This window comes from Rhipicephalus sanguineus, chromosome 2 (assembly GCF_013339695.2).
Source record: "Rhipicephalus sanguineus isolate Rsan-2018 chromosome 2, BIME_Rsan_1.4, whole genome shotgun sequence".
NCBI classification, from domain to species: domain Eukaryota; kingdom Metazoa; phylum Arthropoda; class Arachnida; order Ixodida; family Ixodidae; genus Rhipicephalus; species Rhipicephalus sanguineus.
The window spans coordinates 107,382,673-107,407,331 of record NC_051177.1 but is presented as its reverse complement, the minus strand read 5'-3'; the positions used below and the strand labels follow the sequence as shown (position 1 = coordinate 107,407,331).

The window sequence follows — 24,659 nt, the reverse complement described above, 5'->3', positions numbered from 1 at the left end:
ATAATTATTTTAAGCAACAGCACACCTTATTCGAATAAATGACATTTACTGTTGCCGTAATGCTGCTTGTTATAAAGTTCATATCTGTTTTGGTATCTGGTGTTGCTTGTGCACTAATCAAACCTTTTTCTAAGAGTTTTTACCTAACAAATGCGGTGTTTACTTTCATGCAGTTGTTCGCTTTTATTTGGTAGATTGCCAATGAAATAAAGTTACCTACAGCATGACGGTATTTTTAATTATATTTTATTACCGATATGTTCCTCACAACTTTGAAATTTCGGACTCACTGAGTATTGTATAAACAAACGCACAGTGTATTTTTTTAATAACGTCTGCAAATCAACGTCTTCTGCCCAAAGCAAATGAGCGATATTATGGAACAAATCAAATGCCTTCAAGACTCATGCGCAGACTTTTTCAAATTACACCTGAAATCATCGACAGCGTTTTTCTATCTCATTTGTGGGTGCGTTTAACAAACCGTAGCTTCGTGTCCCTCAATTCTGATGACGGACCAAATGGCGTTATGATGATTGGCTTGTCGTCTTCGGGAAGTATGCGGAACTGTTGCAGCAGCGTGGTCAGGTATAGGTACATCTCAACCATGGCCATGTTTTCGCCTGGACACGCCCTCCGCCCTAAACGAAAAATGGGTTAAGAAAGACTAAGTTCGCCGCAGACCAAGCAGGTATTTTAGTCTCCGCTGCCGAGGAGATAATCATAATAGCGTACCGAACTATGGAATGAAGTATTAATTCGTGCAACCTCGTTCGCTTTCTTTAATATAATGGCTAGTTGTAGTGGTTCCCTTGTGAAAATAAACAGCAATAAACTGCTGCGCCAGGCAAGGTGGGCAATTACCATTGTGCATGTAGTTATGCTGCGAAGCAGTAGACTAGCGTGTTGCATGGTCAGAAGAACGCAGAAGTTCGTGTATATTAGGATTTTTTGTCCCTGTATTTAAGTCATACGCCTTCAATGGAAATGTTCTCTTTTTTTCAAGTGTAGGAGACCTCATTCAAATATCAGGGTGCTAATAGAAAATTTCTCTAATATAGCCGTTACATTTCCGCGAGAAGGGCAAGCAAAGAAAGCGCTTTTACGCTGAAAGCGAAGGTGATTCTTTTAAATATTTTTTTAAATTCAGAACTCCCGCATTTGTTTCCAATATAATTATTACTTTGAACAACAGATAAATAATTGTTGATGCCGTTCGGTCAGGCAATTTTACAGCGTAGCTGTATATAGCATAACTCTTTGATTTAATTATTGTGTCGCTGTCCGTATGCAAAAGGCCATAGTGCCCTCTGCGGCGCAGTGGAAAAACTACTGTAATGCATTAGTTCTTGCACTTGTATCTAAAGGGAACCAGGGGTTTTATCAATTCATGCTACAAATTTATATATGAATCGTTAAAGTAAAAAAAAAACCCGGTGCGAATTCGGTGGAAGAACTAATATAGTCAAGTGATAAATAGCAGCCAGTACGTGCCTCCACGTCAGTCGAGTCGAGGCGTCGAATAGGCGTTGCCTTACGAAGCCAGCATGGGGCGGCCACGCATTATGAGAACGCACAAGGAGCAGCGCGCTTACAGTGGCGTAGCCAGGGAAGGGGGGGGGATGCGGGCACACCGGGCCCATGCTCCCCCCACCGTAATTTTTTTCTTGCCTCATGGGATATAGAGCACAAAATGACACTCGACCCCACTTTTCTGTCCAGACCCAATGTCGGATCAAGGAGGTGCCCTCCCCCCTCCGAAAAAAAAATTCTGCCTACGCCACTGCACGCTTATGAAGAACGGCCATGACAGCAGAGAAGGGAGTACCCGCTCCTCGCATTTTCGTTGGTCACCCATCTTCACTGAGTGGAATGGTCTCATGTTTTTTATACATTATATCACAGTTTTCCAAAATGAAACACTGCTCGTTAGTAAACGCTTATCTTTATATTTGTGGTTAGGTTACTCTTGAAGTTCAATGCATATTTTCTTTTTTTTTGTTTTGCCAGACTTTTCCCCTGGAAGTTGCGAAATAGTAGGTATCCATTGGGCTGCATCAACTTACAATTTAAGAAGGCATGACAAGAGCACATGATAATACTACAACAATAATTAAAGCCCCATTTGGCTACATGCCTGCGGAATGTATCATCCAACAGCAAAAGCAACAGCTGCGTGCATAATAAACATTTTTACGAGGTCATTTTTTTCTGCGTAATGGCTTCATTCCTGTTCAGAATACGTTACCAGCGTCTGTCACTGCGCTTTAAGTGTTCATTGAAAATGTTGACCTCACCAAAGGAAAACGAAAGCAGACCGTCAGGTCTCGTTGTCCTGGCAGTGCCGTCGGGATTCAAGAACCGCGAAGGATCAAATTCGTCCGGATTCTCCCATAATTTATGGTCTCTGTGGGCTGTCATCAGATTTGGAGATATCACGGTGCCCTTCCTGACGTCGTAGCCACCGATGTTTGTATCTTTTTCCACACTGGAAAGCAAGAAAATGTACGACTTTTGCTTCTAACATATTTCTTTCTATTATTGTCTGCTTGAGCTGGCCGTTTTCTTTTCGTCCTGCGTGTTTCCTTAATATTTCTATTTTTAGTTCATAACTTGGAGCTTGAACAGCCCAACTAGAACTAGTACTAATTGGGTCATAACGAGAACAATGCCTGCAGTATGCTTCATGAATGCAACGCGGTATATCTTTAACGTACCTATTTGCAAATAATTAAAATTCTAGTATTCATAAGTTCGCGTTAAAGAAACACGGAGTGCAAATAAGGACACAAGAGAGAAGTCAAGACACCACAAACGCCGACTATCATTCGAAAAGGCGCACAACGGCGGAAAAGCAAGAAGGCACAAAAGCTTGCACGCCCTGGCTCTTTAACATGAATACTTACCAACTCACTCAGCTCTCTTTTATTCTAAGTCATAAGTTATTCCATGGATGTTGACGTGCGCACCTATATATTAGATATTCTTGTAAAACATTTATAATAGCGATCATGTATTCTGGGTGTGGAAGCTGCCAATTAGAAATAATTGTGGTTAATAGGCAACAGAGAGACTAACCACATCAATCTTAATCCCTGATGCAAATGAGAAACTTTACGGTCGATGCCGATCGGCAGTTATCTGCTATCATATCCCGAACAGTCAATACACCCTACAAAATTGACAATGTGAAAGAGGCCGGATTATTAAGAAATTATTGAAACTTGCCAAGGATACTGCCGCGTGGACGCGTTTAAATTTTGCTCCATGACGAGAAAGAAGTAATAAACAAATGTCTCCCAATGAACAGAAACACAAAAGAGACTTAGTTTAAAGCTAAATATTAGTAGCCTACATTTACCGTAAAATCCTGAGCAAGCAACCCTACCCGAGCAAGCGCCCCACTCCATTTTTCTGGGAATCGTAAATATCCGCCAGTAACCACGCAACCCCCCCTCCTCGCCTCCCGCAATTTTCACTGCTTCATTCAGTGCTTTTATTCGCTTGACGAGGACTAATAACGACAGCAGATGCATGCCGATTCAATAACGCATTCCACTGCAAGTGAACAGGCCATCGCCCAATATGCGGAAAGAATATTGCTGCGAAAGCTTTACATACGCGCGCGGTACGTTGAATGGTGTGGCCACCTTCCAGCGGAACATTTCCCAAATGGTGGCCATGGTGAGTGGCATCGATGTGTGGTCTTCCCAGCGTGGTGAGCGATCACTGCCTACAACGGCGTCAATCTCTCGTTGCAAAACAGCTTGTAGCGTGTCAGGGCGGCTGACTACGTTGAGCAGGTGCCAGTGTAGGTAATAGTTGCCGCTGGTGGCCGCACCCATCATAATGTCAACCATGTTTCCAACCAGTGTATCCACTGCGAGAAACATTCAGAATTTACTGCACTTATTCTTATATTGCTCCACTTGATAGGCTTATCGTGTAGGTCGTGTGCATTAGGTACTCATATCTACTCTCGCTATAAAAACTGCAAAATTTAATTTCATAAAGCAAGTTGAATTGAAATGCTACAGCTAATGCGGATATATTATTTTTAACAAACGTCTATGTTCGCAATAAAAAGTCTTGTTAGGAATGTGAGAGGCAGCCTGAAATAATTATAAACTTTTTTACGGATGGGCTTCGGTGCTGCCATGTAGGGCTGTTATAGCTGTTTCCTATCTTTAACTAAACGAACATTCATACGGTAAACGCGCACGCATGAAAACTGTTGGCTTGGTGCATTCGACGTTTCTTGACTATTATTTCCCGTCACGATATGCGAAATAACAAAACGTTCGTTTAACAGTCCAAGTTGGCTGCGCCCACACGTCTTACGTAAAATGCTCTATTGACTGTCCGGAACGCACCATCTTTTTTCACTTGCGAGGCTCTCTCTTCCGCATGGGTTTCAGTAAACGCTCTTCACATTGTGGCCGTGAAGGTGAATTTTGAGCCTATGCCTAACGGTACAGTAGGAAGAAACGCACAAACGAAGCGTTAGTTAGGGACAAAACATGTCTAGCCCTTTAAAAAAATCACCGTATCTCCACTAATGTAAATCATGACAAGTGGCGACGAAGCACTGGGTATCGTACCGGTATGTCACCGTACATCACCAGCGCGTTGCCATTGCGAATATAAATTGGGCAACATAAAGAGTGTATATATATATATATATATATATATATATATATATATATATATATATATATATATATATATATATATATATAGGATAACGAGAACTTCTTCTGGCTACCGTAATAAAAATTGTGAAAGACTTCATACTACAATATAGGAAACAAATATTTATTTTGCCCTGACAGTTTCGGCTGGAGGAAGTGAAATGAAACGGCCATTGCCGAACCCGCTGCACAAGGGCCGCCCACCCAGTTTCGGGGCCAGACAATACTTTCAAAAAAAAAAGAGAGAGAGAAAAAATAGAAAAAGGAAGCGAGAACTCACGAAGGAAGCAACAGTGACAAAACGAGGGAGGGAAAGAACAGCGGGAGGAGAGGCGGCGGGCTATGCCCGTCTTATCTTCGTACGGTAGATAAGAAGCGGCGTGAGCAAGGGGAAAGACAAATGTCGCTTCCACACATCACACACGCGGCGTACAAGTTCAGATGGCTCGGCGGTTCAGATGGCCCGCCGAGCCATCTGAACTTGTACGCCGCGTGTGGGATGTGTGGAAGCGACATTTGTCTTTTCCCCTTGCTCACGCCGCTTCTTATCTACCGTACGAAGATAAGACGGGCATAGCCCGCCGCCTCTCCTCCCGCTGTTCTTTACGTTCCTCCCGCTGTTCTACTGTACAAAGTAACCTGTATTTTTACGTGAGTGAGCTTGATACTGTGAGCCGGTACTAAAGGTTCTTCCCGAAACTTTTATTTTAAAAGTAAACTTGTCCATTTTTATAAAAGGCTAATTTTGCGAAGGTTACTAGATAACATGTATTTCATAGGTACACAAATTTGTGAAAATGTGCATCTTTAGTAGACGTTACCGTGCTAAGAGTATCAGCAGCCACGTTAGAGCACAGACGTCTGTGTTATCGAAACGAAGTGCACACTACTTTGCGGTGATGTGAATATCATACGTAACTTTCGTTAGCGTACTCCTCCGGAGTCGAGCAACGCTTGAATATAGCTTGCGAAGTCATGGAAATACAAATGTAATGTTTGCTAGACTGCTAGACTGCTAGACTACCGGCACAGCAACCACAATTGACGTTGCACCGACCATAGCCTCCTATATTTAGAGGAGGCTATGCACCGACATTACGACTCTATAGGTTCATCTTATAACGATTTCTATTTAAATTACCAATGTCTGTTCTCGCCGTTCCTGCGCAGATATCAACTTCGATAGATAGATAGATAGATAGATAGATAGATAGATAGATAGATAGATAGATAGATAGATAGATAGATAGATAGATAGATAGATAGATAGATAGATAGATAGATAGATAGATAGATAGATAGATAGATAGATAGATAGATAGATGAAACGCTCAAAGTGCCTTGGGTTCGCTAAGAAATGCTTCCCATTTATTACTAACACTTAAAATGAAATTTACACTGCTGGTCTCTTCATTGATCTTTCACTCAGCGAAAATATCGCAACTACCTTATAACTTCGTCTCCGTGTGGCTGGTCCACATAGTTTCATTGCTTGCGCTTTGTATGCGATGCGCATTATAGTTACAACAAAAGTTGAAGTTTTTCAAAGGCAGCTATTGTTAATTCAACATACTTAAACCATAAAGTATACGCCGACGCGACGATCTAGAGTGCCAAAGACCTTACAAAGTACCGTAGTGCTAACTGACATTGAATACATGCTGTAAAAATTGTTTCCTATATTGTCTGTTGTAAATGACGTACCTGTGAAATACCCTTCGTGGTGATTCTCCGCTTCGCGAATCTTTTCCATGTACAGGTCGATATAGCTTTTCGTCCGCCCACTGTTCTTGGTCGCCTCGTTTTTCTCCACTAATTCTCTATAAACACAAGAAGCAGCTTCTGTAGTAAATTTTCTGCGCTTCGTTGAAGAACAGTAAAAACACTGCATGCAAAATGTCTTGCCTCCTATGCATTTTGTTGTGTGATGACTGCGAGGCGCAAATAGAACGAATAATTTTTCTAAGAATCCGGCGTTAAGTCTCTGTAAGACTAAATTACATTATGCATGAAACAATGGAATATTGTGGGAACATGCGGTGTCGCCGGAGCTAACATTTCAATAAGCGGTATTGTTTTTATCATGGCTGCAATTGAGTATTTTCACCTTTTTGAATATTCCGTCGTTCACCCGGCGCCTAACTCAAATCATTTATTGCGCAAAAACAAATGTTCAACTATCTGAGCATCATACAGTACAGTGCAAGATAATATATGTCAGCATATCTTGCAAAAAGCGGCATCCGCTTTCAAATAAACCATGCTCTTTCAAAGTGTTACCGATTTACATTTCATCATTGAGAAATAAGTTTAATCTTGTCGCATTACGTCGCGTAAATTACGAGCCAGAAAACATGTCTAACACTGAATAGGAGAATGGAGTAGATAAAAATTCTGACAGCCTGTGCAGTGACATTGACTTTGAAATACGTATTCAATAACTATATCCATCTAATCATTCCGTCAGGGTCACCTAAACTGAGACCTCATTTTTCCATTGTGCGGTAATTGAACTTATTGCTACTAGTGCCTCCAAAAACTGTTGTATTTGTCTCTATAATGGCTGTCTCATTTTATATAGACTATGCGGGAAATATTTGGATTATTTTTGCGAGTCCAATGGGCATGTAAGAGCTTCGGCACTTCAAGAAACTTAATGTATCATCTGGTTACCTTAATTATTCTTGAAATTATGACCACGCGAGCCTTGGCCACTCACAGATTGATGCATTTATGATTTCCTTAGTAAGAATTCCATCACATGCTTTTCAGAAAACGCGAGAAACTTACTGCAGGTATCAATCGACGTATAAACTGATATATTTCTTAATTAGATCTCATGCCAAAAACCTAAATACAAAGAAAATATTTCGGCGTCATGTGTCTTTTGTCCGGCTCTCCTGTACGTGTTCCTTTTGACCACCTGCAGCGCGATTCGTAGCTGTTCCTGACCTCAGAGCTCACTTACTGTTATTTTTTTTTCTCTGGCGTGCGCTCATTGCAACAGTATTTCAAGGGTGCATTTTAGTGAGACGCCCAATTTTATTACACTGATAAGGTATTACTACAGAACTCTATTTTCGTTAAGTTGGCGACATAGGCTCGCTATTGGAATAAAAAAAAAATCACAGCATATCCACGGAGTGAATGATGATGAGTGGGCGAAGCTGCGGAGGTTCATCGGTAAACCGTGAATCTTCCGTGAATTCTGCCCAGTACATCATCACCGACGTGAGATCGGGCGCGTTTATACTAAAGGTTCGATGAGTTATGACGACTTGCAGCTCACTTTAATTTTACATGTACGCTGTGAATTTTCATTGTTTAGAAAAGCATTGCTTTAGAAAACATCTGGCGTCTTTCGTTAAGCAGCTGGCGCCTTTTCGTTTTGCTTTAGAAACATCTGGCGTTCTTTCGTTTTGCTTTTACAGAACATCTGGCGTCTTTCGTTGGTTTATTTCATCAATCAACGGCGTTTTGAACAAAATTTTTATTGTTTAATCACGCACAGGAGAAATCTCACCAGGCACAACCTTGGAGGTAAAGAATGGCTGCTAATGGGAATGAGAGACAGAAGAAGTCGGCTTTTAGCTAACGCTGCGAATTTTTTATTGTTCAACAACGCACAGGAAAAATCTCCCACCGGCACCACCTTGGAGGTCAAAGCGTAAGACTGGTTACTCACTACGACTACGACTACGAGGGACGAACGGGTGCCGCCTTAAGGAGCTTCGCCCCTAAAAACATTCTTCTATTTCGCACCCACTCGACAGCACGTGAATGGCAGTGTGGCGTCGCGGAGTTAGGTAGGTTTATTGCTATAGCAATGATATGAACACTCTCGAAGGGTTTTTGTCGTTGGCGTCTCCGTCGCCATCGCCGTCCTTTTCCGTATAATGTCTAAATTGACAGCATCACCCCGTGCATCGTATGTTCCACCGGCGAGTGAAGCGGCCAAAGCGGAGATGAAACGAGGTGGCCGCCCATGGCACGGGGGACGCATGCAATAACAACACCCTGCATGCGAGGCCTGCCGTCGATTGCTCATCAAGCATAGCGGAAACGCCCAGCCCGTATTTCGTAAGGAACATGTAGGGACGCTAGGGGAGGGGAGGGGGCTGCGTCGCTCGAAGGGCACCCTCGCTGGCGCGCGCACTATCTCGCCAGGCATCAGGAGACGGCTCGTAAACTTGCTGTGCTCTGTGCGCAAACTTCGCGTTTATAGAACTGACAGTATGAAAAGCGCTTCGGTCCCTGGAGCAGCCGTGTTCCCTTAAACCAGCGTTTTGTTGAGTTACGTGTGATCGGTCCAAAAGAGTGGGCTGCTAGCCTTACTTCGTATAACATTACAATTTGGCGCTATCGCATTCATTGTTTACCTTTAAGCGAAACCGTGATTTTTTTCGTGTTCCAGCCCCATTCGCCTAAAAGATATCATACAGTTGGCCGCCATCCGGCATGACTGTACTGTATTGCATGACGCCAGCAACACCAGCATAAAATATATCATCTTTCGACAGCTGCGTTAGGCCATTCTATCTTCGACATCGCTCTGCAGAAACGGTTGTGCACTTTCAAACACTCGTTGTTTGTCGTCTAAGAAGGTCAAACGCTTGGAAACGTAACCATATCCCTCATAGTACCTGAGCACGGCGTTGAGTTTGGATATCTTATGTCGGCGCTTTGCGCTGACTGAGCTGGGCCAGAGAGGTTCTATCAGCGTACGTCGCAACCAAGCCGCTCGGTGCTCGACAGGTGCAGCCGCTGTCTGCAGTGTAAAGCTGGACATAGCTTCCTGCAGCGGGGCGAACCGCGGATCATCCAAATTATAACGGTATCCCAGCAGGAACTGGCAAATAGAGTTGATGTGGCTTCTATGCCCGTACACGAAGCTCGCCACTGGACGACCATGGTGCGAAGCCAAAGTGTCTGCTAGATGGCTGGCTTCAAACTGAAACATTGCAGTAAAAAAGAAATGGTAAAACTCAAAAGAGCCTTCAAATGATACAAGTCAAGACATGCAAGTAGCATCTGACAGATACATAGACAATGGAGAACAATCAAATCAGCTGGTATCACTACCATCCTTGCGTCTACAGCTTGTAGCTTCGTATGCGCATGTCTGCGCAAGAGGAATCTATACAGTAGAATTCTGTAATTTTGGCTTCTGCATGTCGTTTCCATATTTCTAATAAGTTCGAGCAGCACCCTGTCCGGCTCGAGTTTATTCCATTCCATGCCTGCATTTCCTTCACCCCACCTAACCTCTTGCCTTTCGCGGCCGCACTTCTATCTCTTGGTATCCACTCAGGGTCGCCAACCGGAGATTTCCCATGCCTTTTCTCTACGTTTCTCTCTCTGACACTCACCATCAGTTATTTGTCCATTTCATGCCCTCGCCTGCCCACGTCAATTTGTTTTCTCTCTAGTCAACTAGTATATTCTCTCTCCTGTTCCTTCCTTCCTTCTCTGATCCACTCTGCTGTCAGGCCAATTATATTCTGTTCTGTCGCACGTTGTGCGTTCAACTTGGCTCGAGTTTCGTTGTTATTGTGCAAGTTTCTTCCTCACATATAGAAATTGGCGAAATACATGGATGTGCAATTTTTCACTTTAGTGACAGTAGTAAGCTGCCGGTCATAAGTCACGAGTGCCCAGCATATGCACACCACCGAATCCTTATCCTTCGGAGGAGTTCTTTTGTATGAGTAGCTTCCCCTGTTGGTATTATACCTATCAACATACCCTTCTACTGCTCACGGGTCAGGTTGTCAATATCGAAATCTCGGTATTTCACCGGACCACCTAGCATTACCTCTGTCTTTTTCAGGTTCACGTTCAAGCTCAATAAATGCTTTCCTGCTCTAAGTCTTGAATCGTTTTAAGAGCAGAGCTCTTTATGCGTTTCGTTGCGCCGACTAGAGCGAACAGGAATTGTCGTCATCATGAGCCGGTACGCGCTTGCTTCGTCCTTTTAAACTTCTGCTTCACTGCCACAACACGTGCGCTGATTTTTGCGGCGTGCAATACAAGAACTATGATCGCCGAGTCTGTTACATGTCTAAAACTCGCGTAACACCACGTAATTACTACTCACGCGACTGAAATCTATCTATCTATCTATCTATCTATCTATCTATCTATCTATCTATCTATCTATCTATCTATCTATCTATCTATCTATCTATCTATCTATCTATCTATCTATCTATCTATCTATCTATCTATCTATCTATCTATCTATCTAGCCGCCTACGACTTTGTGCTCTCCTGGCCGTTTCGTTAATGGGATGTATACCAAAATTAATGTAGCATAACATGACTGTATCACGAACATAAATCACAGGTCATAACATGGAAATCATGACATGCATGCCATGAAAGCCATGATTTACATTCCACGGCGTTGTGCACTTGCGGCCGTTTCGTCAACTTCATATATACCAAAATTGGTATGGCGTGACAAGAGTGTATGACAAACATAAGTGACGGGTCCTATCGTGCAAATATTGAAGCCCATGTCATGTACAGCATGGTTTATATGACATGGTCTCAGCGCGTTCGCGGCCCTTTAATTAGATGAATATACACCAGCATTAGTACGAGTCGACATTTATGTATGGCGAACATAAGATGAAAATCATGACATACACATCATGTATGCATGGCATACATGCCCCACTCATGGTGCGCTTGCGGCCGTTTCGCTATCTTGACATGTACCAAATTTTGCATTGAATGACGTGACTGTATGAAGAACGCAAATCACACAGGTAATGCCTTGTCGAAGCGTTGACTACCAACATTTCTACTTTGGTGACTCCTCATCACAGACACGTTAGACTGTCTACAATCGCTGCTTTAGGAAAACACAATTTATCGAACATCACTACTTTGGTTGTTCTCTAATGCGTAGATTTTGGTTACGATGAAAACTAACATTAAATTACTTGCGATATGAAAACACGCTGGATCATTATGAGCGCTGAAGAATTTGGCATGCTTATTAATGCGGCCAGGGGGTGCGTTCATATCAGAAGCAGTTGTTGTCAAACTTTTCACTCGTGCATTAACTATCTTCTCATGAACTACTCACAAACCGCTCTCAATACATAACCCCAAACCTGTATGTGCTTCCGCATGATCTCACTTCCGAATCCAATCTTCGCCAATGCTCGCATTGTGAAATCCCTGTTTTCTTTCCATTGCGGTCCACTGAAGGTCGAGAAACCTGCAAAATAAGCCCTGAAGACTTTAGAACGTAATTCAACGGCAGTATGATTAATCTCAATGTCATAGGAACTAGTACGCCATTTTAACGCAGTAGCATATGGTGAAGGGATAGGTGTAGTCAAATAGGGAATCATAATAATATATGGGGTTTAACGTTCCAAAACCACGATATGATTATGACAGACGCCGTAGTAGCGGGCTCCGTAAATTTCGACCACCTGAGGTCTAAATCTAAATCTAAGTACACGGGCCTCGAACACTTTCGCTTCCATCGAAAATTCAGCCGCTGCGGCGGGGATTCGATCCCGCAACCTTCAGATCAGCAGTCGTGTGCCATAACCACTAGCCACCGTGGCGGGACGCCAAATAGAGAAGGAAGGGCGGGGTTGCCTCCGATGTTTATGAGATTTCATGTGCATATGCAAACACACGCATGCACATTAATGAATCGACTAAGAGGTTATGCCTAAGACGTTATGAACGTCTTAGGCCCGTATCCACAAACGAAACTTATCCTTAACTTATAACTTAAGTATCCCATCGGCGCTTAACGCGTTTCACAGAGCAATCTTCTACTTGAGAGAAACTTATATTGGCACTTAACTACCGGAAAGTAGTGCTCCTACCTACCTTAAGGGAGACTTTCGCTGTTTTCTTGTCAAACAAAATGGCCGACTACGGCGGCAATCTCTCCGATATCGCTAATTTTGTTGGCCGTGTGGAAGAGATTTCACAAATTGAAGCCTGTCGTTATGCGCCGCCGTTTGGCCCAGTTCTCAGGGATCGGCAGAATTCTATAGAGGCGTATAACGGCGCGGCGTATAACCGCTTTTCTATGCGAGCGGTGCAGCGCCTGTTGGAAATGCTGCCGCTGGGTCCAAAGGTCAACTAACGAGGTTCCGCCACTGTATGCCGAATACATGCGTCAAATATATTTTAGAGGTGAGGTTCTTTCGCTTGCTTCATTAAACAGCTTTAGTCAGGCGTCCGCAGGAGCTCGGCAGACGCAGGCTTTTATTAGAAATGGCTGGCAGCACGCGTCCATAGAGCTGCTGCGGGCGCCCAACTACAGCTATTGGCAGACTGTGTCTGCAGAACAGCTGTGGCAAAAGGGGCTTTGGCTGTGGGCGCCCGAATAGACTGTGTAACGGAGCAAGTGAAAGACAGTAACCTATAAAGCAGTTTTTTAGATGCGAAGTATCTCTTGTTCGGGGGTATGTCACGCGGCGTGGTAATCCGCACGCGGCGTAGTAGTCCGCACTCACACTACGCATGCGCAACTCTCCTCCTTCCCTCTCTCCAACAGCTGCGCGTTACTCTCTCCAATTCTCTACCAGCACCTGCTTGCGCTTCTTCTGCGTTCTCGCTTCTGCTCTCATTGCGCATACGCTACTGTCCTCCTCTAGTCTCCTCTCCTGCAAATGGTAGAGCGCTGCGCGCTTTCAGTCCAGCGCTTGCCTCGGTTGGCTCCTCTGAAATGCGGGCTCGACATGCCGAAATTCTCATTTGCGTAGCGCCGCGGTGAGGGACAGCGCATGCGCGACCACTCCCCCTCTCTCTCCTCTCGTACGCTGCCTCTCTCTCGCGCGCCTGTCGACCGCGTTCCCCACACGCCCTGTGAGAATTAACGGCCAGGCTAGAGGAAAGACGCGACGCGCGTAGTGTTCCACTTTGCGTTCCACGACGCGAGGTCGGTACCATACCCAGCGAACGCCAACGGAACACGATCGTGCAAGTGCTCCGGCTTCGCATCGCATCATGGTCCCCTTTACCGGGAGATGGTGTAATTTTTTTATTATTGTTGGTTTCCTTCATATGGTAACACTCCCATGATTAAAGGCTCATTCACACCGGCGACTAGCAATGGTCGCGCGACCGTTTGCGACTGGAAGTCAAAAAGCGACTCAAAGCGACCGATGTTCACACCTGCGTGCGACTTATAGCCGTCGCCATATAGAATTCACGTCTGCTCGTATACAGCTTGCATTGCCGTTGCCCCGTAAAATAGGCTGACGTCCTGTTTCTGCGCATCTGATTGGTTCAGAGGTTTGCGACTGCAGTCGCGCGACTGAAAAATCGAGCAGCGAGCGACTGAGCCAAAGCAGTCGCTTTGCGACCAAAACGGCCATTTGCGACCGTTTGCGACCAGTCGCTTTGCGACTAACTTAGTCGCGCGACCGTTGGTAGTCGCCGGTGTGAACGAGCCTTAAGAAAAAGTACACCATCTCCCACTAAAGGGAACACTGTGGGGATGCGAAGCAGCGCTGGGTGTTAACTTGTGTTTCCCTTGTTTTGTATGTCTCCGTGTATATTTCATTTGTGTGTGGAGTTGTGTATATGTTGTGTACCGCTTGTTACCCCCCAGCTCGATGTTTCCGTTGCGCTTCGGCTCCGCGTTGCCTCGCAGCTTCGAGATTCGCTTGCCGGCGTTGCCGTTTACGTTCAGCTTCGCGAGCGTTCATAGGGCCGTTGCGAAGGAGAGTGCAACGGGAGCGAGCACGCGCCGCATTAAATACGAGCCCACAGCTATGGCGGAGAGAGAAAAACGGAAGAGGAGAAACAAAGCGGAGGCAGCGCTCACACCCCCTACTCCACCCCATCTCCATCCACCTCCTCGCGTGAGCGCGAGGAGATGGGGGAGAGTTGGTGCATGCGCAGTAGGGAGCGTACGCGTGAGGGAAGGACGGACAAAGCCCCGAGCAAAAGCTTCGTCGCATGCAAAAAACTAGCACTTGTTCCGTGTACCAATACAACCGATCACCGAAGCATGAGACGCTAATGACTATGCTCCTGATCTCGCTGCTGGCTTTCATGAAGGCGGTAGTGTGGGGAGCGGGTGGGTAGAGCGTCTGCTGCGCTCTGTGGCGGGAACGACGGAGCGAGTGAGTGTGAGGTGCGCGCAGCGCAGGAAGAGGGTGACAGGTGCGAGGGGGGTGCGAGCGGTAATGTGGCGTAGACATTTGACGGCAGCGACGGAACGCGACCCGCAGCGTTTCATTGTCTTTTTGCACCGGCGCCGCGTGGGGAGACCGTCTGCTACTACCTTCGACAAAAGCACGCGTAGTGCGCTAGAATGATTGTTGTCATTTCACAATCCACGATATAGATGGTGAAAGTGAAGACGACCATTAAAACCAGTTGTGAACAGAGCTTATTTCTTCTAACCTCGAATTTTCGGTGCGGTAGAACTAAACCGCTCAATGCCTAAACATTTCCTCTTAAATCATCGGCCACTGCAAGCTAAAGCGATGCTTAAGAGAAGGGAGCTTCGACAACGCGGAGGAGTGTGGGCCAAAGGAGCTTCGCTCCTAAAAAAGAGAATGCACACAGGCGCTTCGGAAGTAAAAGAAGTTAGGAAACTACACGAAACACTGAACAGCAGAAAAGGAATACAAGGAGCGAAATGCACGTTAGATTACGAAAGAACCGCTCGTATTGCACACGATATCTCACCACAGTGACAAATACACTTGAAGACGACAAAATAACCACGAGTTCTGACCGCCACATTATAGCGGCGGCTGCTGAGTGGCGGCTGCTTTTCGTGGCCAGCCGAAGGCTTGAAAAACGACAAAAGCAAGAAATTTTTATTTCGCCTCTTACAAAATGTACCTTGATAAAGACTAGAACATTTACGGCCAGGGTGCCACGAGAGTTACAGTAATTTATTTGTTCTTTATTTCGTGACACAAGCATGAAAACTTCGATAGCCTCGTTCCTAGGAGCCTTACGTACCCAGAAAAGTGGTACTGTCATACGTGAACCTTATGTGAAATCTCACACGTATAATTTCCTTGTACTTTCATAAGTCAACTTTGCGCAACGCTCAAGTTCTGTTCTTGAATACGGGCCTTAGTGTTTGTTCACTGAACCACTCTTATCTCATATGGTCACGTGGTCGTGACGTCGACGAAGGCAGCAGTCGGCACGTCAGAGATGAAACTCTTTATTTCGCCGAACTTGTGGCCGGGAAACTGAAAGTCAAACTACATCTATACACTGCTAGCGGCGAACAGAGCGTCGACCGTCGATCAACTGACAAGGGTCAAGCGCGTCGGCTTTTATACAGGCGCTATCAAACTTTCCAGCAATATCGCTGGTGGCGGCGTTATCTCTCGACAAAGCTGGAACATTCGCATGCGGGGCGCAGTCTTAACAAAACGATCTACTACACTCGCGAAGCTTCTCGAACACTGCTTCGCTGACAGCGTCGAGCGTTGATAACCGTCCCTGCCGGTCAAACCCGAATACATCAAAACAAGACAAGAAGTGGGCGTGGCATTATTGTTCCTTGACGTCGCCACTGCAATGTTCTTTGCCATGACCGGTTGCCTCGTGCTCAATTTCACTTATACTCTTTTCGGAAGCTTCTACGCTTCTGCCCCAAAGGTAAGTACCAGTAAGACGTAGCTGCTAATATCCAGGAATACTGGTAAATTGCTGTTCATTACCTGAGAATGCTTGCGAAATAAACTCAACTCCATACGTATTTTTCTAGTTAATTTATACGAATGGTTAGTATCTACGGTCACTATTTGCCTCTAGGAGGCGTATTCTCTTGCCACTTCCAGTGGCCCGCTACCTATTCCAAGCCGCTGTTGTATTCCGAGGTTGTAGAATGTTATTTATTTAAACTTTGCTTCATAACAAATGTAGGCCTACTATTCTGATTTGCCTGTCCAATTCGGTAATTGTGCTTTGCAATTCGTCCCTTGAGTTACTCAGCAAGGAAATATCATCAGCGAATCCCATTACCTCGTATCCCCAACTGCTCGCAGGGGAAGGTTCTAAAAATCTCGAGTAAACATGCGGTGGATAGTATTGAGGACAGTCGTATCGCCCTGCCTTATAATGCTCCTTGTTAGGCTTTCTTGCTTTCCTTATATAGGACTATAGAGGCTGTGAGCCGCTGTAGATATCGTCATGTATGTCCATGCATGAATCGTCCAGACTAGGATTCCTAAATGCCTCCATGGCTGCTGAGAATTCAACTGAAGCAGATGCTGTTTCGCAATCTATGAAAGTTATAATAGGTGTTGGTTATATTGCACTACCTTCTATAAAAATACCTGCATCATCTTAATCCGCAAGAAAACGGATGTCAAGTACTAGAAAAATTACAGACCGGTCAGCTTACTGGTTATGGCCTATAAGGTACTTAAATAATAATTCGCTAGTAGAGTTGCAGTTGAAACTCGACCTAACAAAAACCCATTTTACGAAGATCTCCACATAACGAAGCCACTGTCTATTCCCGGCCGGTGTCTACATGGTTCAATATTGTCATCAAACCAAATTAACGATACAAATTTAGCACAAAACCCGATTTACGAAATTTTGCCTTAAGATAACGAGAAAAAAGCAGTGATTTCTTTCTGATTTCCACACATACGGGTTTTTCGTCAAGCGTGTGCACTACTATTGCGTTAAAATATATCGTCCTCCTATTCACGACTCTATATTTATTATGGACGAGACCGCGGCTGCGCCGATGCACGGAACAATGGACTCAGCGATAGCACGTGCCAGATTTCTCTAGCGGCCGTTGTGATTTATTCTCCCTGTAAGTCCTCCCACAGGGGCGCTACGATGGCTTCCATCATTATTTCATGGTTTAAGCGACAGATGGCGCAGATTGCCGCCTTGCAACTTTATATAAAAATAATTGTAGGGGTTGAACTTCCCAAAACCACAATATGATTATGAGAGACGCCGTAGTGGAGGGTTTCGGAAATTTCGACCACCTGGGGTTTTAACGTGCACCTAAATCTAAGCACACGCGCCTCAAGCATTTTCCCCTCCAGGGAAAATGCTGCCGCCGCGGCCGGGATTCGCTCCCGCGGCCTGCGGGTCAGCAGTCGAGCACCATAACCACTAGACCACCGTGACGGGTCGCCTTGCAACTTTATTTCCCCACCTGCTCGCACGATTACTGCTTTCATTCTCCTCATCTTTGCATACCACAAGCCTTTCATAGCTTTACGTGACTGCCTACCTGGTGCACATCGCCCGGACATGAAGCCTCCCGTGTCCGGGCCACCCTGACGGCCTTTTCAAAACGCGCAGGTGTGGTTTAGCGGCAAATACAACGCTGCGGTACCTTTTGGAGATCGCTTTTTATTAGTTTATATCGCGGAGTAGGAAAAAATTTCTTTTCTCGATTTTGCGAACTTCCCGATTTAACCAAATGATTCGAGCATCATCATCACTTCGTTAAATCGAAGTTCAACTGTTCTACCGCCTTAGAATTCAATTAACCAAGGGGCATGTAGGGAATGGTGTTTTATCTCCACTAACGTGAACCCGGGGAGGGGCGAAACATGCAGTGTGCGCTGGTGTTTCCCAGAGCAAAACGCGCGCCGTTTGCTCTATCTCGGCACACGGCGAGCGATGAGGCGGTGGCACCCTCTCTTGCGCTGGACCGGTTTTAATCATGAGATGGACCGTCACTGCAGCAGACGACACACGCCGTACAGCAGACGAGACAAGCCGAGACTTTAAGGGACTTCTCCCCTAAAACTGGGGACTCCGATTAGACACAGAGGCCCCCGCAGTCCGCTTTTAGTTAACGCGGACGCTGCGAATGTCTATTGTTCAACTACGCACAAGAGAAATCTGCAACCGGCACTACATTGCAGGACAAGCTCCAGTGCCTATATATATGGGTTAGCCGGTGAACGATTGTGCAGCGTGAGCAGTCGTATTTTAATCACGAAACTCGCTATCAGACGCTGCCTGCGTCGGCGTTGTCTCTCGCGGGCGATGGCGCGTTCTCGTTCCTTGCGAGCTGGTAATTCTGCGTTCATCGCAGAAAGAGTGTTTTCATAGTCAACGCGCGCCGTTGGCTCTCTCCCAGCACACGCCAAGCGCTGAGGTGGTGGCGCCCTCTCTTACGCTCATGCAAATTAACCAACGACGATGCGCGCCGACACGCCGAGACCCCAAGGCGCTTCAGCCCTAAAAAAACGCCAGGCCTGCGCGGAAAGCGCAGCACAGTCACAGCGAAAGCTCGAAGAGCGGCATTTCTGGAGCCGGGTTTAAACTCTCTTGTGGCTATTAATACCAGTACTCTAGCAAGTACACTACCCACTACGCCACAAATCATAATTTTTGTGAAGTACGGAAGCAGCCACTGTGCAATTTTTCGTCATTCTGCGGAAAACCGTGGTACCTTCTAAACACATGCAAGGCATTATGTGCACTTTGTTGATGCTGTGGCTCATGACGATGAAGAACTATGGCAGAGCCCTTTGTAATGGGCTGGAAGCATTCAACAACCCACTCGTTGCGCAATTAGCATTGTGTGACGCCTGGACAGAATTCGCGTTGTGTGACGCTTGGTTGCTATTTTACTCTTCTACCACGCTACGTTACCCATGTTAATGGTATAGGATCTTTTTGCAAAGCAGTTCCAAGCACCGGCATGGCTCTGAGGTAGAATGCTGGGCTCCCACGCAGAGGGCCCAGGCTGGAACCTCATCCCATCCTGGAAATTTTTCTTATTTCGTTTTTTTCTTAGTTCGAGCGATAGTAGTTACGGACACTGGTGGCGGCGGCGGCGGCGGACAACTACGGCGCTGAAAACGGCCCTTGTTGTGATCTCATAACAGCTTTCGCTGTAAAACTGTGGTGTGCCTGACCTTTTTGGGCAGAGCTGAGACCCCAGTTGGTTGGTCGATCCTGGAGCTCCGGCCTTGAGAAAATGTCCTTAATCTGCTGATTATCACTGAGGATCACGATGTCGACAGAACCTCGTTTCAGTCTTCGTTTCCCATGTGGGCCACACAGTAGAACGTGATAAAAGGAAGATATAACGACCATATAATAATCAATATAAATTTAAGACTTTCACAGTAGTCTGAAAATATCTACAGTAGGACTAACAGGGGACAAATGGAAATCTGCAATCATAGGGGGTATAGAAGGTTTTAGGCACGCTTAAACTGAAAGCATTTTGATTTGAACATATATGTGCAAACAGATTCAAGGTGTCAATAAACACCATTAATGTTCTTAAGAAAACTGATCTTACTGGAAACCACAGTTTGCTAAAAGAATATCTAAAATATTTTACTGAAACACAACCTGGACTATTTTGTGCGAGTTTTCGAGCCACTATGTAAATTACCTTCGTGATTTGGGTGTTTTAGTTTCATTACTGACTGTAATTTCACTAAATATAATATCTCAGAAGAAGAGTTGTTAGCGATAAATAAGATACAGACACACAATATAAATCCCGCTTTCGTGTGATGCAGCTTCGCGGCTTTTCAAGTATGAAATGCAGCGTGCCTATAAAGCCATGGCTCAGGAATGTCTAGCGGTGGAGATACAGATAGCGATCGTGCATTTTTTATTATATTATATCGTAGTAAATACGTGCGACTGCCTTCCATTTCACCATTGAAGTTCTTTTTGAAAGCACAAATAATTTGGAAATGATAACGCCATGTTAGATTTATAGATTTGTACTGCCTGAATTATATTTCACTGATATTATTTTTGCGCACTTTACAGATTCCTGCTTTGTGAACACATTTGAACACCAATCGAGTACGCTTGTTTGTCTGGGCTAGGAAACACGAATGCATCCCCATTACTATGAGCCTATGTTGTTACTTAATTTACGAGCGTTTGCAGCATTCTCTCTAAGAATTCTTCCAGTAGGCTTTGGGAACGAGCACGTGCAAACAAATTCACGCTGCAGAAACGGAATGAGTCCTTTGTTTATTTCAACCTGCCAGGGATTTCGATTGCACCATATTTTTGCTCGAAGAAGAAAGTCAGACCATCACCTTCAATGCCTCAAAGCCTTCAAGGGACCCACAATACCTTCAAGGCATCAACAACGATGATCCACAATCGCACACCCGTGGTATACAAAGAAGTGGGGAAAGCTGTTGGATGGAATGACTCTATGCAACCTATCAAACACGCTAACTGCCTTCGTGCGCACGGCAATCAAGGCTCTTCTCTATGGCCATTTGATTTCAAACCCTTCCACAGCCAAACGCAACCGAAGCTTTGCAACCATGCTAAATTTATGATAGAATGGTGCGATTTTTCTGTGTAGCAGTGACGGGCTCCCTAGGTGGGCGTAGATGGAAGGCAGGGGGGCCGAGGAAGCGGCCACGCCTTCTCCCCTTCCTCCGACCCTGCTTACTCAGCTAATGGGGCGATAAGTCTACCGCATCCTTTACTGAGTCGGTCCTGTTCTGTCTTTGCTTAACGTTACGGGTGATGTCAACGCAGGTTTTGACAATAACAGCGGCCGGGGACCCCTGATGTTACCTCCAATAACTGTTTACTTCCCAGCTTTCCTCCCCGAAAGCCTAGGACAAAATTTAGGTCATTATGAGAATCATGTCATTATCAGAACCACGGATGTGCATTCATTGCAAGGTTTTTCATCTCTTTTAAACTCGACCACCAGGGGGATGGGGGGAGAGGAGGGCTGCCTCCTCAACCACGTCCCTCCCAATTAGTGGACAACTCTGCGCACACCTATAATGGCCTCGCTTTTAGCCTCCAGCCGCACGTACCTACGCAGAAGTACTACATTGCAGTTTAACACCTACAGCTTGTACTTACAGTTAAGAGACTTCAAGCGCCTTCCGCGTGAGCACCGCTTCTCTTTTTTAGCACGAATGTGTTTTATGCCGGGGTCCACCAAGACTTTCATGACGTATTTCCGTCACGGAAGTAGGTCAGCAAAATGAATGCCATCAGATGACACAGGAAAAAAACTAAGAAAAACTTCCGATAACGGGAATCGAACCCATGACCTCTCGGTCCGCGACGATGGCTGGCGGGCGTTTAGCCCACTGAGCTACCGCCAAACACATTACGGAGGCGGCATGAACGTGCCTTTTATCTTTCACACTTGCGTCTGGCAGTGATCATGGATGGATGGATGCTATGAGCGTCCCCTTTATAACGGGGCGGTGACATCTGTGCCACCAGGCTCGAAAAAAAAACGCACTGTTGCAACGACCGTCCCACTCGGCGCATTTAATTTCGTCAACGCTTTAACACACCGTGTGGTGGCGGTTTTAGCGCAAGCCTCGCTCATAGCATCCATCCATATCGACAAATAGCTCTCCGATGCTCGCCTGGCTGTCGCTTCGCGTTCCCTGCGCGCCCTGTGAGAAGTAACGTGCAGGCTAGAGGGAAGACACGACGCGCGTAGCGTTTCTCTTCGCATTTCGCGACGCTTTGAAGGAGTGCATATCGAGCATTAGTGTTTATTGTGTGCTTGTTGATGCCATCTTTGCGCGGGATTCATCATATGCGGAGTACACGTATACGTTAAGAACTTCAGCTACCACAAGTGTTAAATCAGGATCACGGGCGTTTGCCGTCGTTACGGAGATGTGCCACTAGGCGTCAACGTGAGTGGGATGCGTCCACATCAACCGGTGCTATATCTGCCAAACAACAGTAGACATTGTACAAGCTCTCATATACCAATGCACTATAAATAATAAACTACTTCTGTGACGACACGTTTCACTTTCGTGTTATACCGATTCCTATGACGGAGGGATCAACCAACCATTTTTATGCTCATTTCTATCTCGCCTTTCCGAGCTGTTTAAAACCAGCGCTTAATAATTTCACCACTCTCATGCCGATTGATCGATTTGAGAGGTAAACATCAAAATGACAAGCCTCCCATGGCGACTTCAATACGATCGCATTTGGGCTAGTTGCTAGGCTAACCTGTGTAGTGGAGCACGAAAGGCTGATACAAGACTCATTTTTGCGAATGATGCGCTCGCGAGTATGCTTTGGTGATTCCGTACCTGGTTATAAATTGGGATAAAAGCGGTCGCCCTCTGCTCTGAATTTCTCTGTATTCGTCTTTTAGCGCTGCACAAAACACCTTACTGACTGACGTAGCCTACTGGCAAGAGTAAATGGGTTCCTGCAAGCAGCAGTAATTGTAGCTCGATGTTTATCCTCATTGGCATCGACATGAAAGAACTGCTGAATTGTCGAGAATGGGAAACTTCTTGTCAAACATTGAATGTCCGAATATCGGTTTCAAAATTTTTAACGCACGTAGCCAGGTGGGAGACAGTTAACACACATTTATACTTGGGGTGGAAAATCTCGTGTAAGCGTTAGCACGGCCGCTTGAGTGGCGTTACTATTCGAGTGACATGAAGTGATGCCGTCTTTATAAGCTGTGGCACGACCGCTGGTTAAAAAGGAAAAATGTGGCCTGTTGCGTCCAGCAGAAACACATCGGCACAAGCGGGAATGCTGTGTAGACAGCTTTGTCCGCGTTGGCGCTAGTAGATGTAGAGGCACGCACCTTTAGAACAAAAACGAGGATTGAATTGCGCGCGAGACGATGTATCCCGCCAGCAACCTCCGCGTTTCGGAGGGGGGGGGTGTCTCTGATCGACAAGAAAGAATGTCAATGTCGGTGACCCCGCATTTTCGTCTGGCACTGAATGGTCGAAAGGATGAAATGAGGTATCTTTCTTTCCGTAGAAAATAACGCATACAGAGAAGTGTTGATGACCTCATCACCAATAATATTTTGCGAGAGTTCGAGGCTCCACGAGGAAGCCCGGAACACAAGTATACTCGTGTGTTGCATTAAATAACCTTGGTGGAAGCCGTCTTGTGGCACCGCAGCTGTAACCTGCTCAACTATAGACGGCTCACGCGGCTTTCGAGGCACGCAACAGGCCGCAGTTTTTTTTATCGAGCGGCCATGGCTGTAGCTCTAAAAAATTAAGGCGGATGTGGGCTTCTCGGTTAATCCATACCGTCATCTTGACTGTTGTATGTGGGATGAACGCAAGAATCTAAGAAAGGTTATACGTAATCCTCGAACTCTGACCAACAAGACAGCCTGAGTAAGCCCATGTGCGTTCTTTGTAACAAACATTCCTTCCAAAGTAAAACCTGATTTCAATATTGTTATCTCATTTGTATTATAAATGTACACTTATTTTTCATTGGAGTGGCGCCAAATATTGAATAACACATTGTTTGAATCTTTTCGCAGAATAAATCTGCAGTCGCGGTTCTTTGCGTGTGCTCGTATTATCACTAACTTCCCTCAACAAGGGCTACACATAGTTTTCGCCCTGTTGGCCTAGCTGTGTGACGTTTAACACCAAGCGTATAGTTTGTGAGTGGTACAGTTTGGATACTGCTGCGCATTGCATTCGCTGGAAGTAATGAAGAGTAAAATGCGAGTGTAAGTAAGGCAGGCACCGGGACAAATTTTTGTCGTTCATTCAAGATCTTTTATCTTTCTGAAGCAAAATCAACATTCTATTTGATTCATACTGTACCTTACAACGGGACCGTATTTTTTCGACCACTCAACAGATTCCTTCAGGGGAATGCGGTAAGATGAGAAGCTCAATTTTCCGAGTAAAGGCCAAGATGGCGGTCCGGGAGGTGTCTTGGGAGAGCGGTTCTTTTCCGCAGGACGCAGCAACTTTGCTAGAAATGTGGCTAGCAGTCCCGTGATAACGATGGTGAATAGCGAACTGGCACATACCGGTAGCACGTCCTAAAGAGAAAGCAACAATAATTTCTATGTTTTGCCACTCCAAGTGGAGAGAGCATGACACACACGCCCATGTGTGCACACGCACCTTCATGCATGTAACATTTATTAAGATAAAGGCAAAGCGGCAGTGTGGGCGTTTGTTCTGCAGCTGTTGCATGTTTGTGCTACGATGGCACAAAGACCGCTGGTAAAAA

General features: G+C 45.5%; 1 protein-coding gene across 1 annotated transcript; it reads right to left on the bottom strand.

The window, feature by feature from the left end:
• On the bottom strand, window positions 1–24,437 carry LOC119383506 (cytochrome P450 2C31). The gene is made up of 8 exons (XM_037651677.2): window positions 24,242–24,437; window positions 19,565–19,686; window positions 11,816–11,922; window positions 9,335–9,642; window positions 6,396–6,511; window positions 3,622–3,880; window positions 2,298–2,488; window positions 1–641 (listed from the first exon to the last, which is right to left on the bottom strand). Exons 3-8 carry the CDS (start codon window positions 11,870–11,872, stop codon window positions 460–462), a joined length of 1,113 nt encoding a protein of 370 aa, XP_037507605.2. The 5' UTR covers window positions 11,873–11,922; window positions 19,565–19,686; window positions 24,242–24,437; the 3' UTR covers window positions 1–459.
• Between the last annotated feature and the right edge of the window lie 222 nt (window positions 24,438–24,659).

Coding starts and splice junctions, on each gene's coding strand:
- LOC119383506 (XM_037651677.2), bottom strand. CDS start 11,872: ATGCGAGCATTGGCGAAGATTGGATTCGGAAGTGAGATCATGCGGAAG. Junction 6,512..9,334: donor AAACTCAACGCCGTGCTCAG/GTACTATGAGGG, acceptor TTGTGTTTATAG/AGAATTAGTGGAGAAAAACG. Junction 3,881..6,395: donor CCACGAAGGGTATTTCACAG/GTACGTCATTTA, acceptor TGTTTCTCGCAG/TGGATACACTGGTTGGAAAC.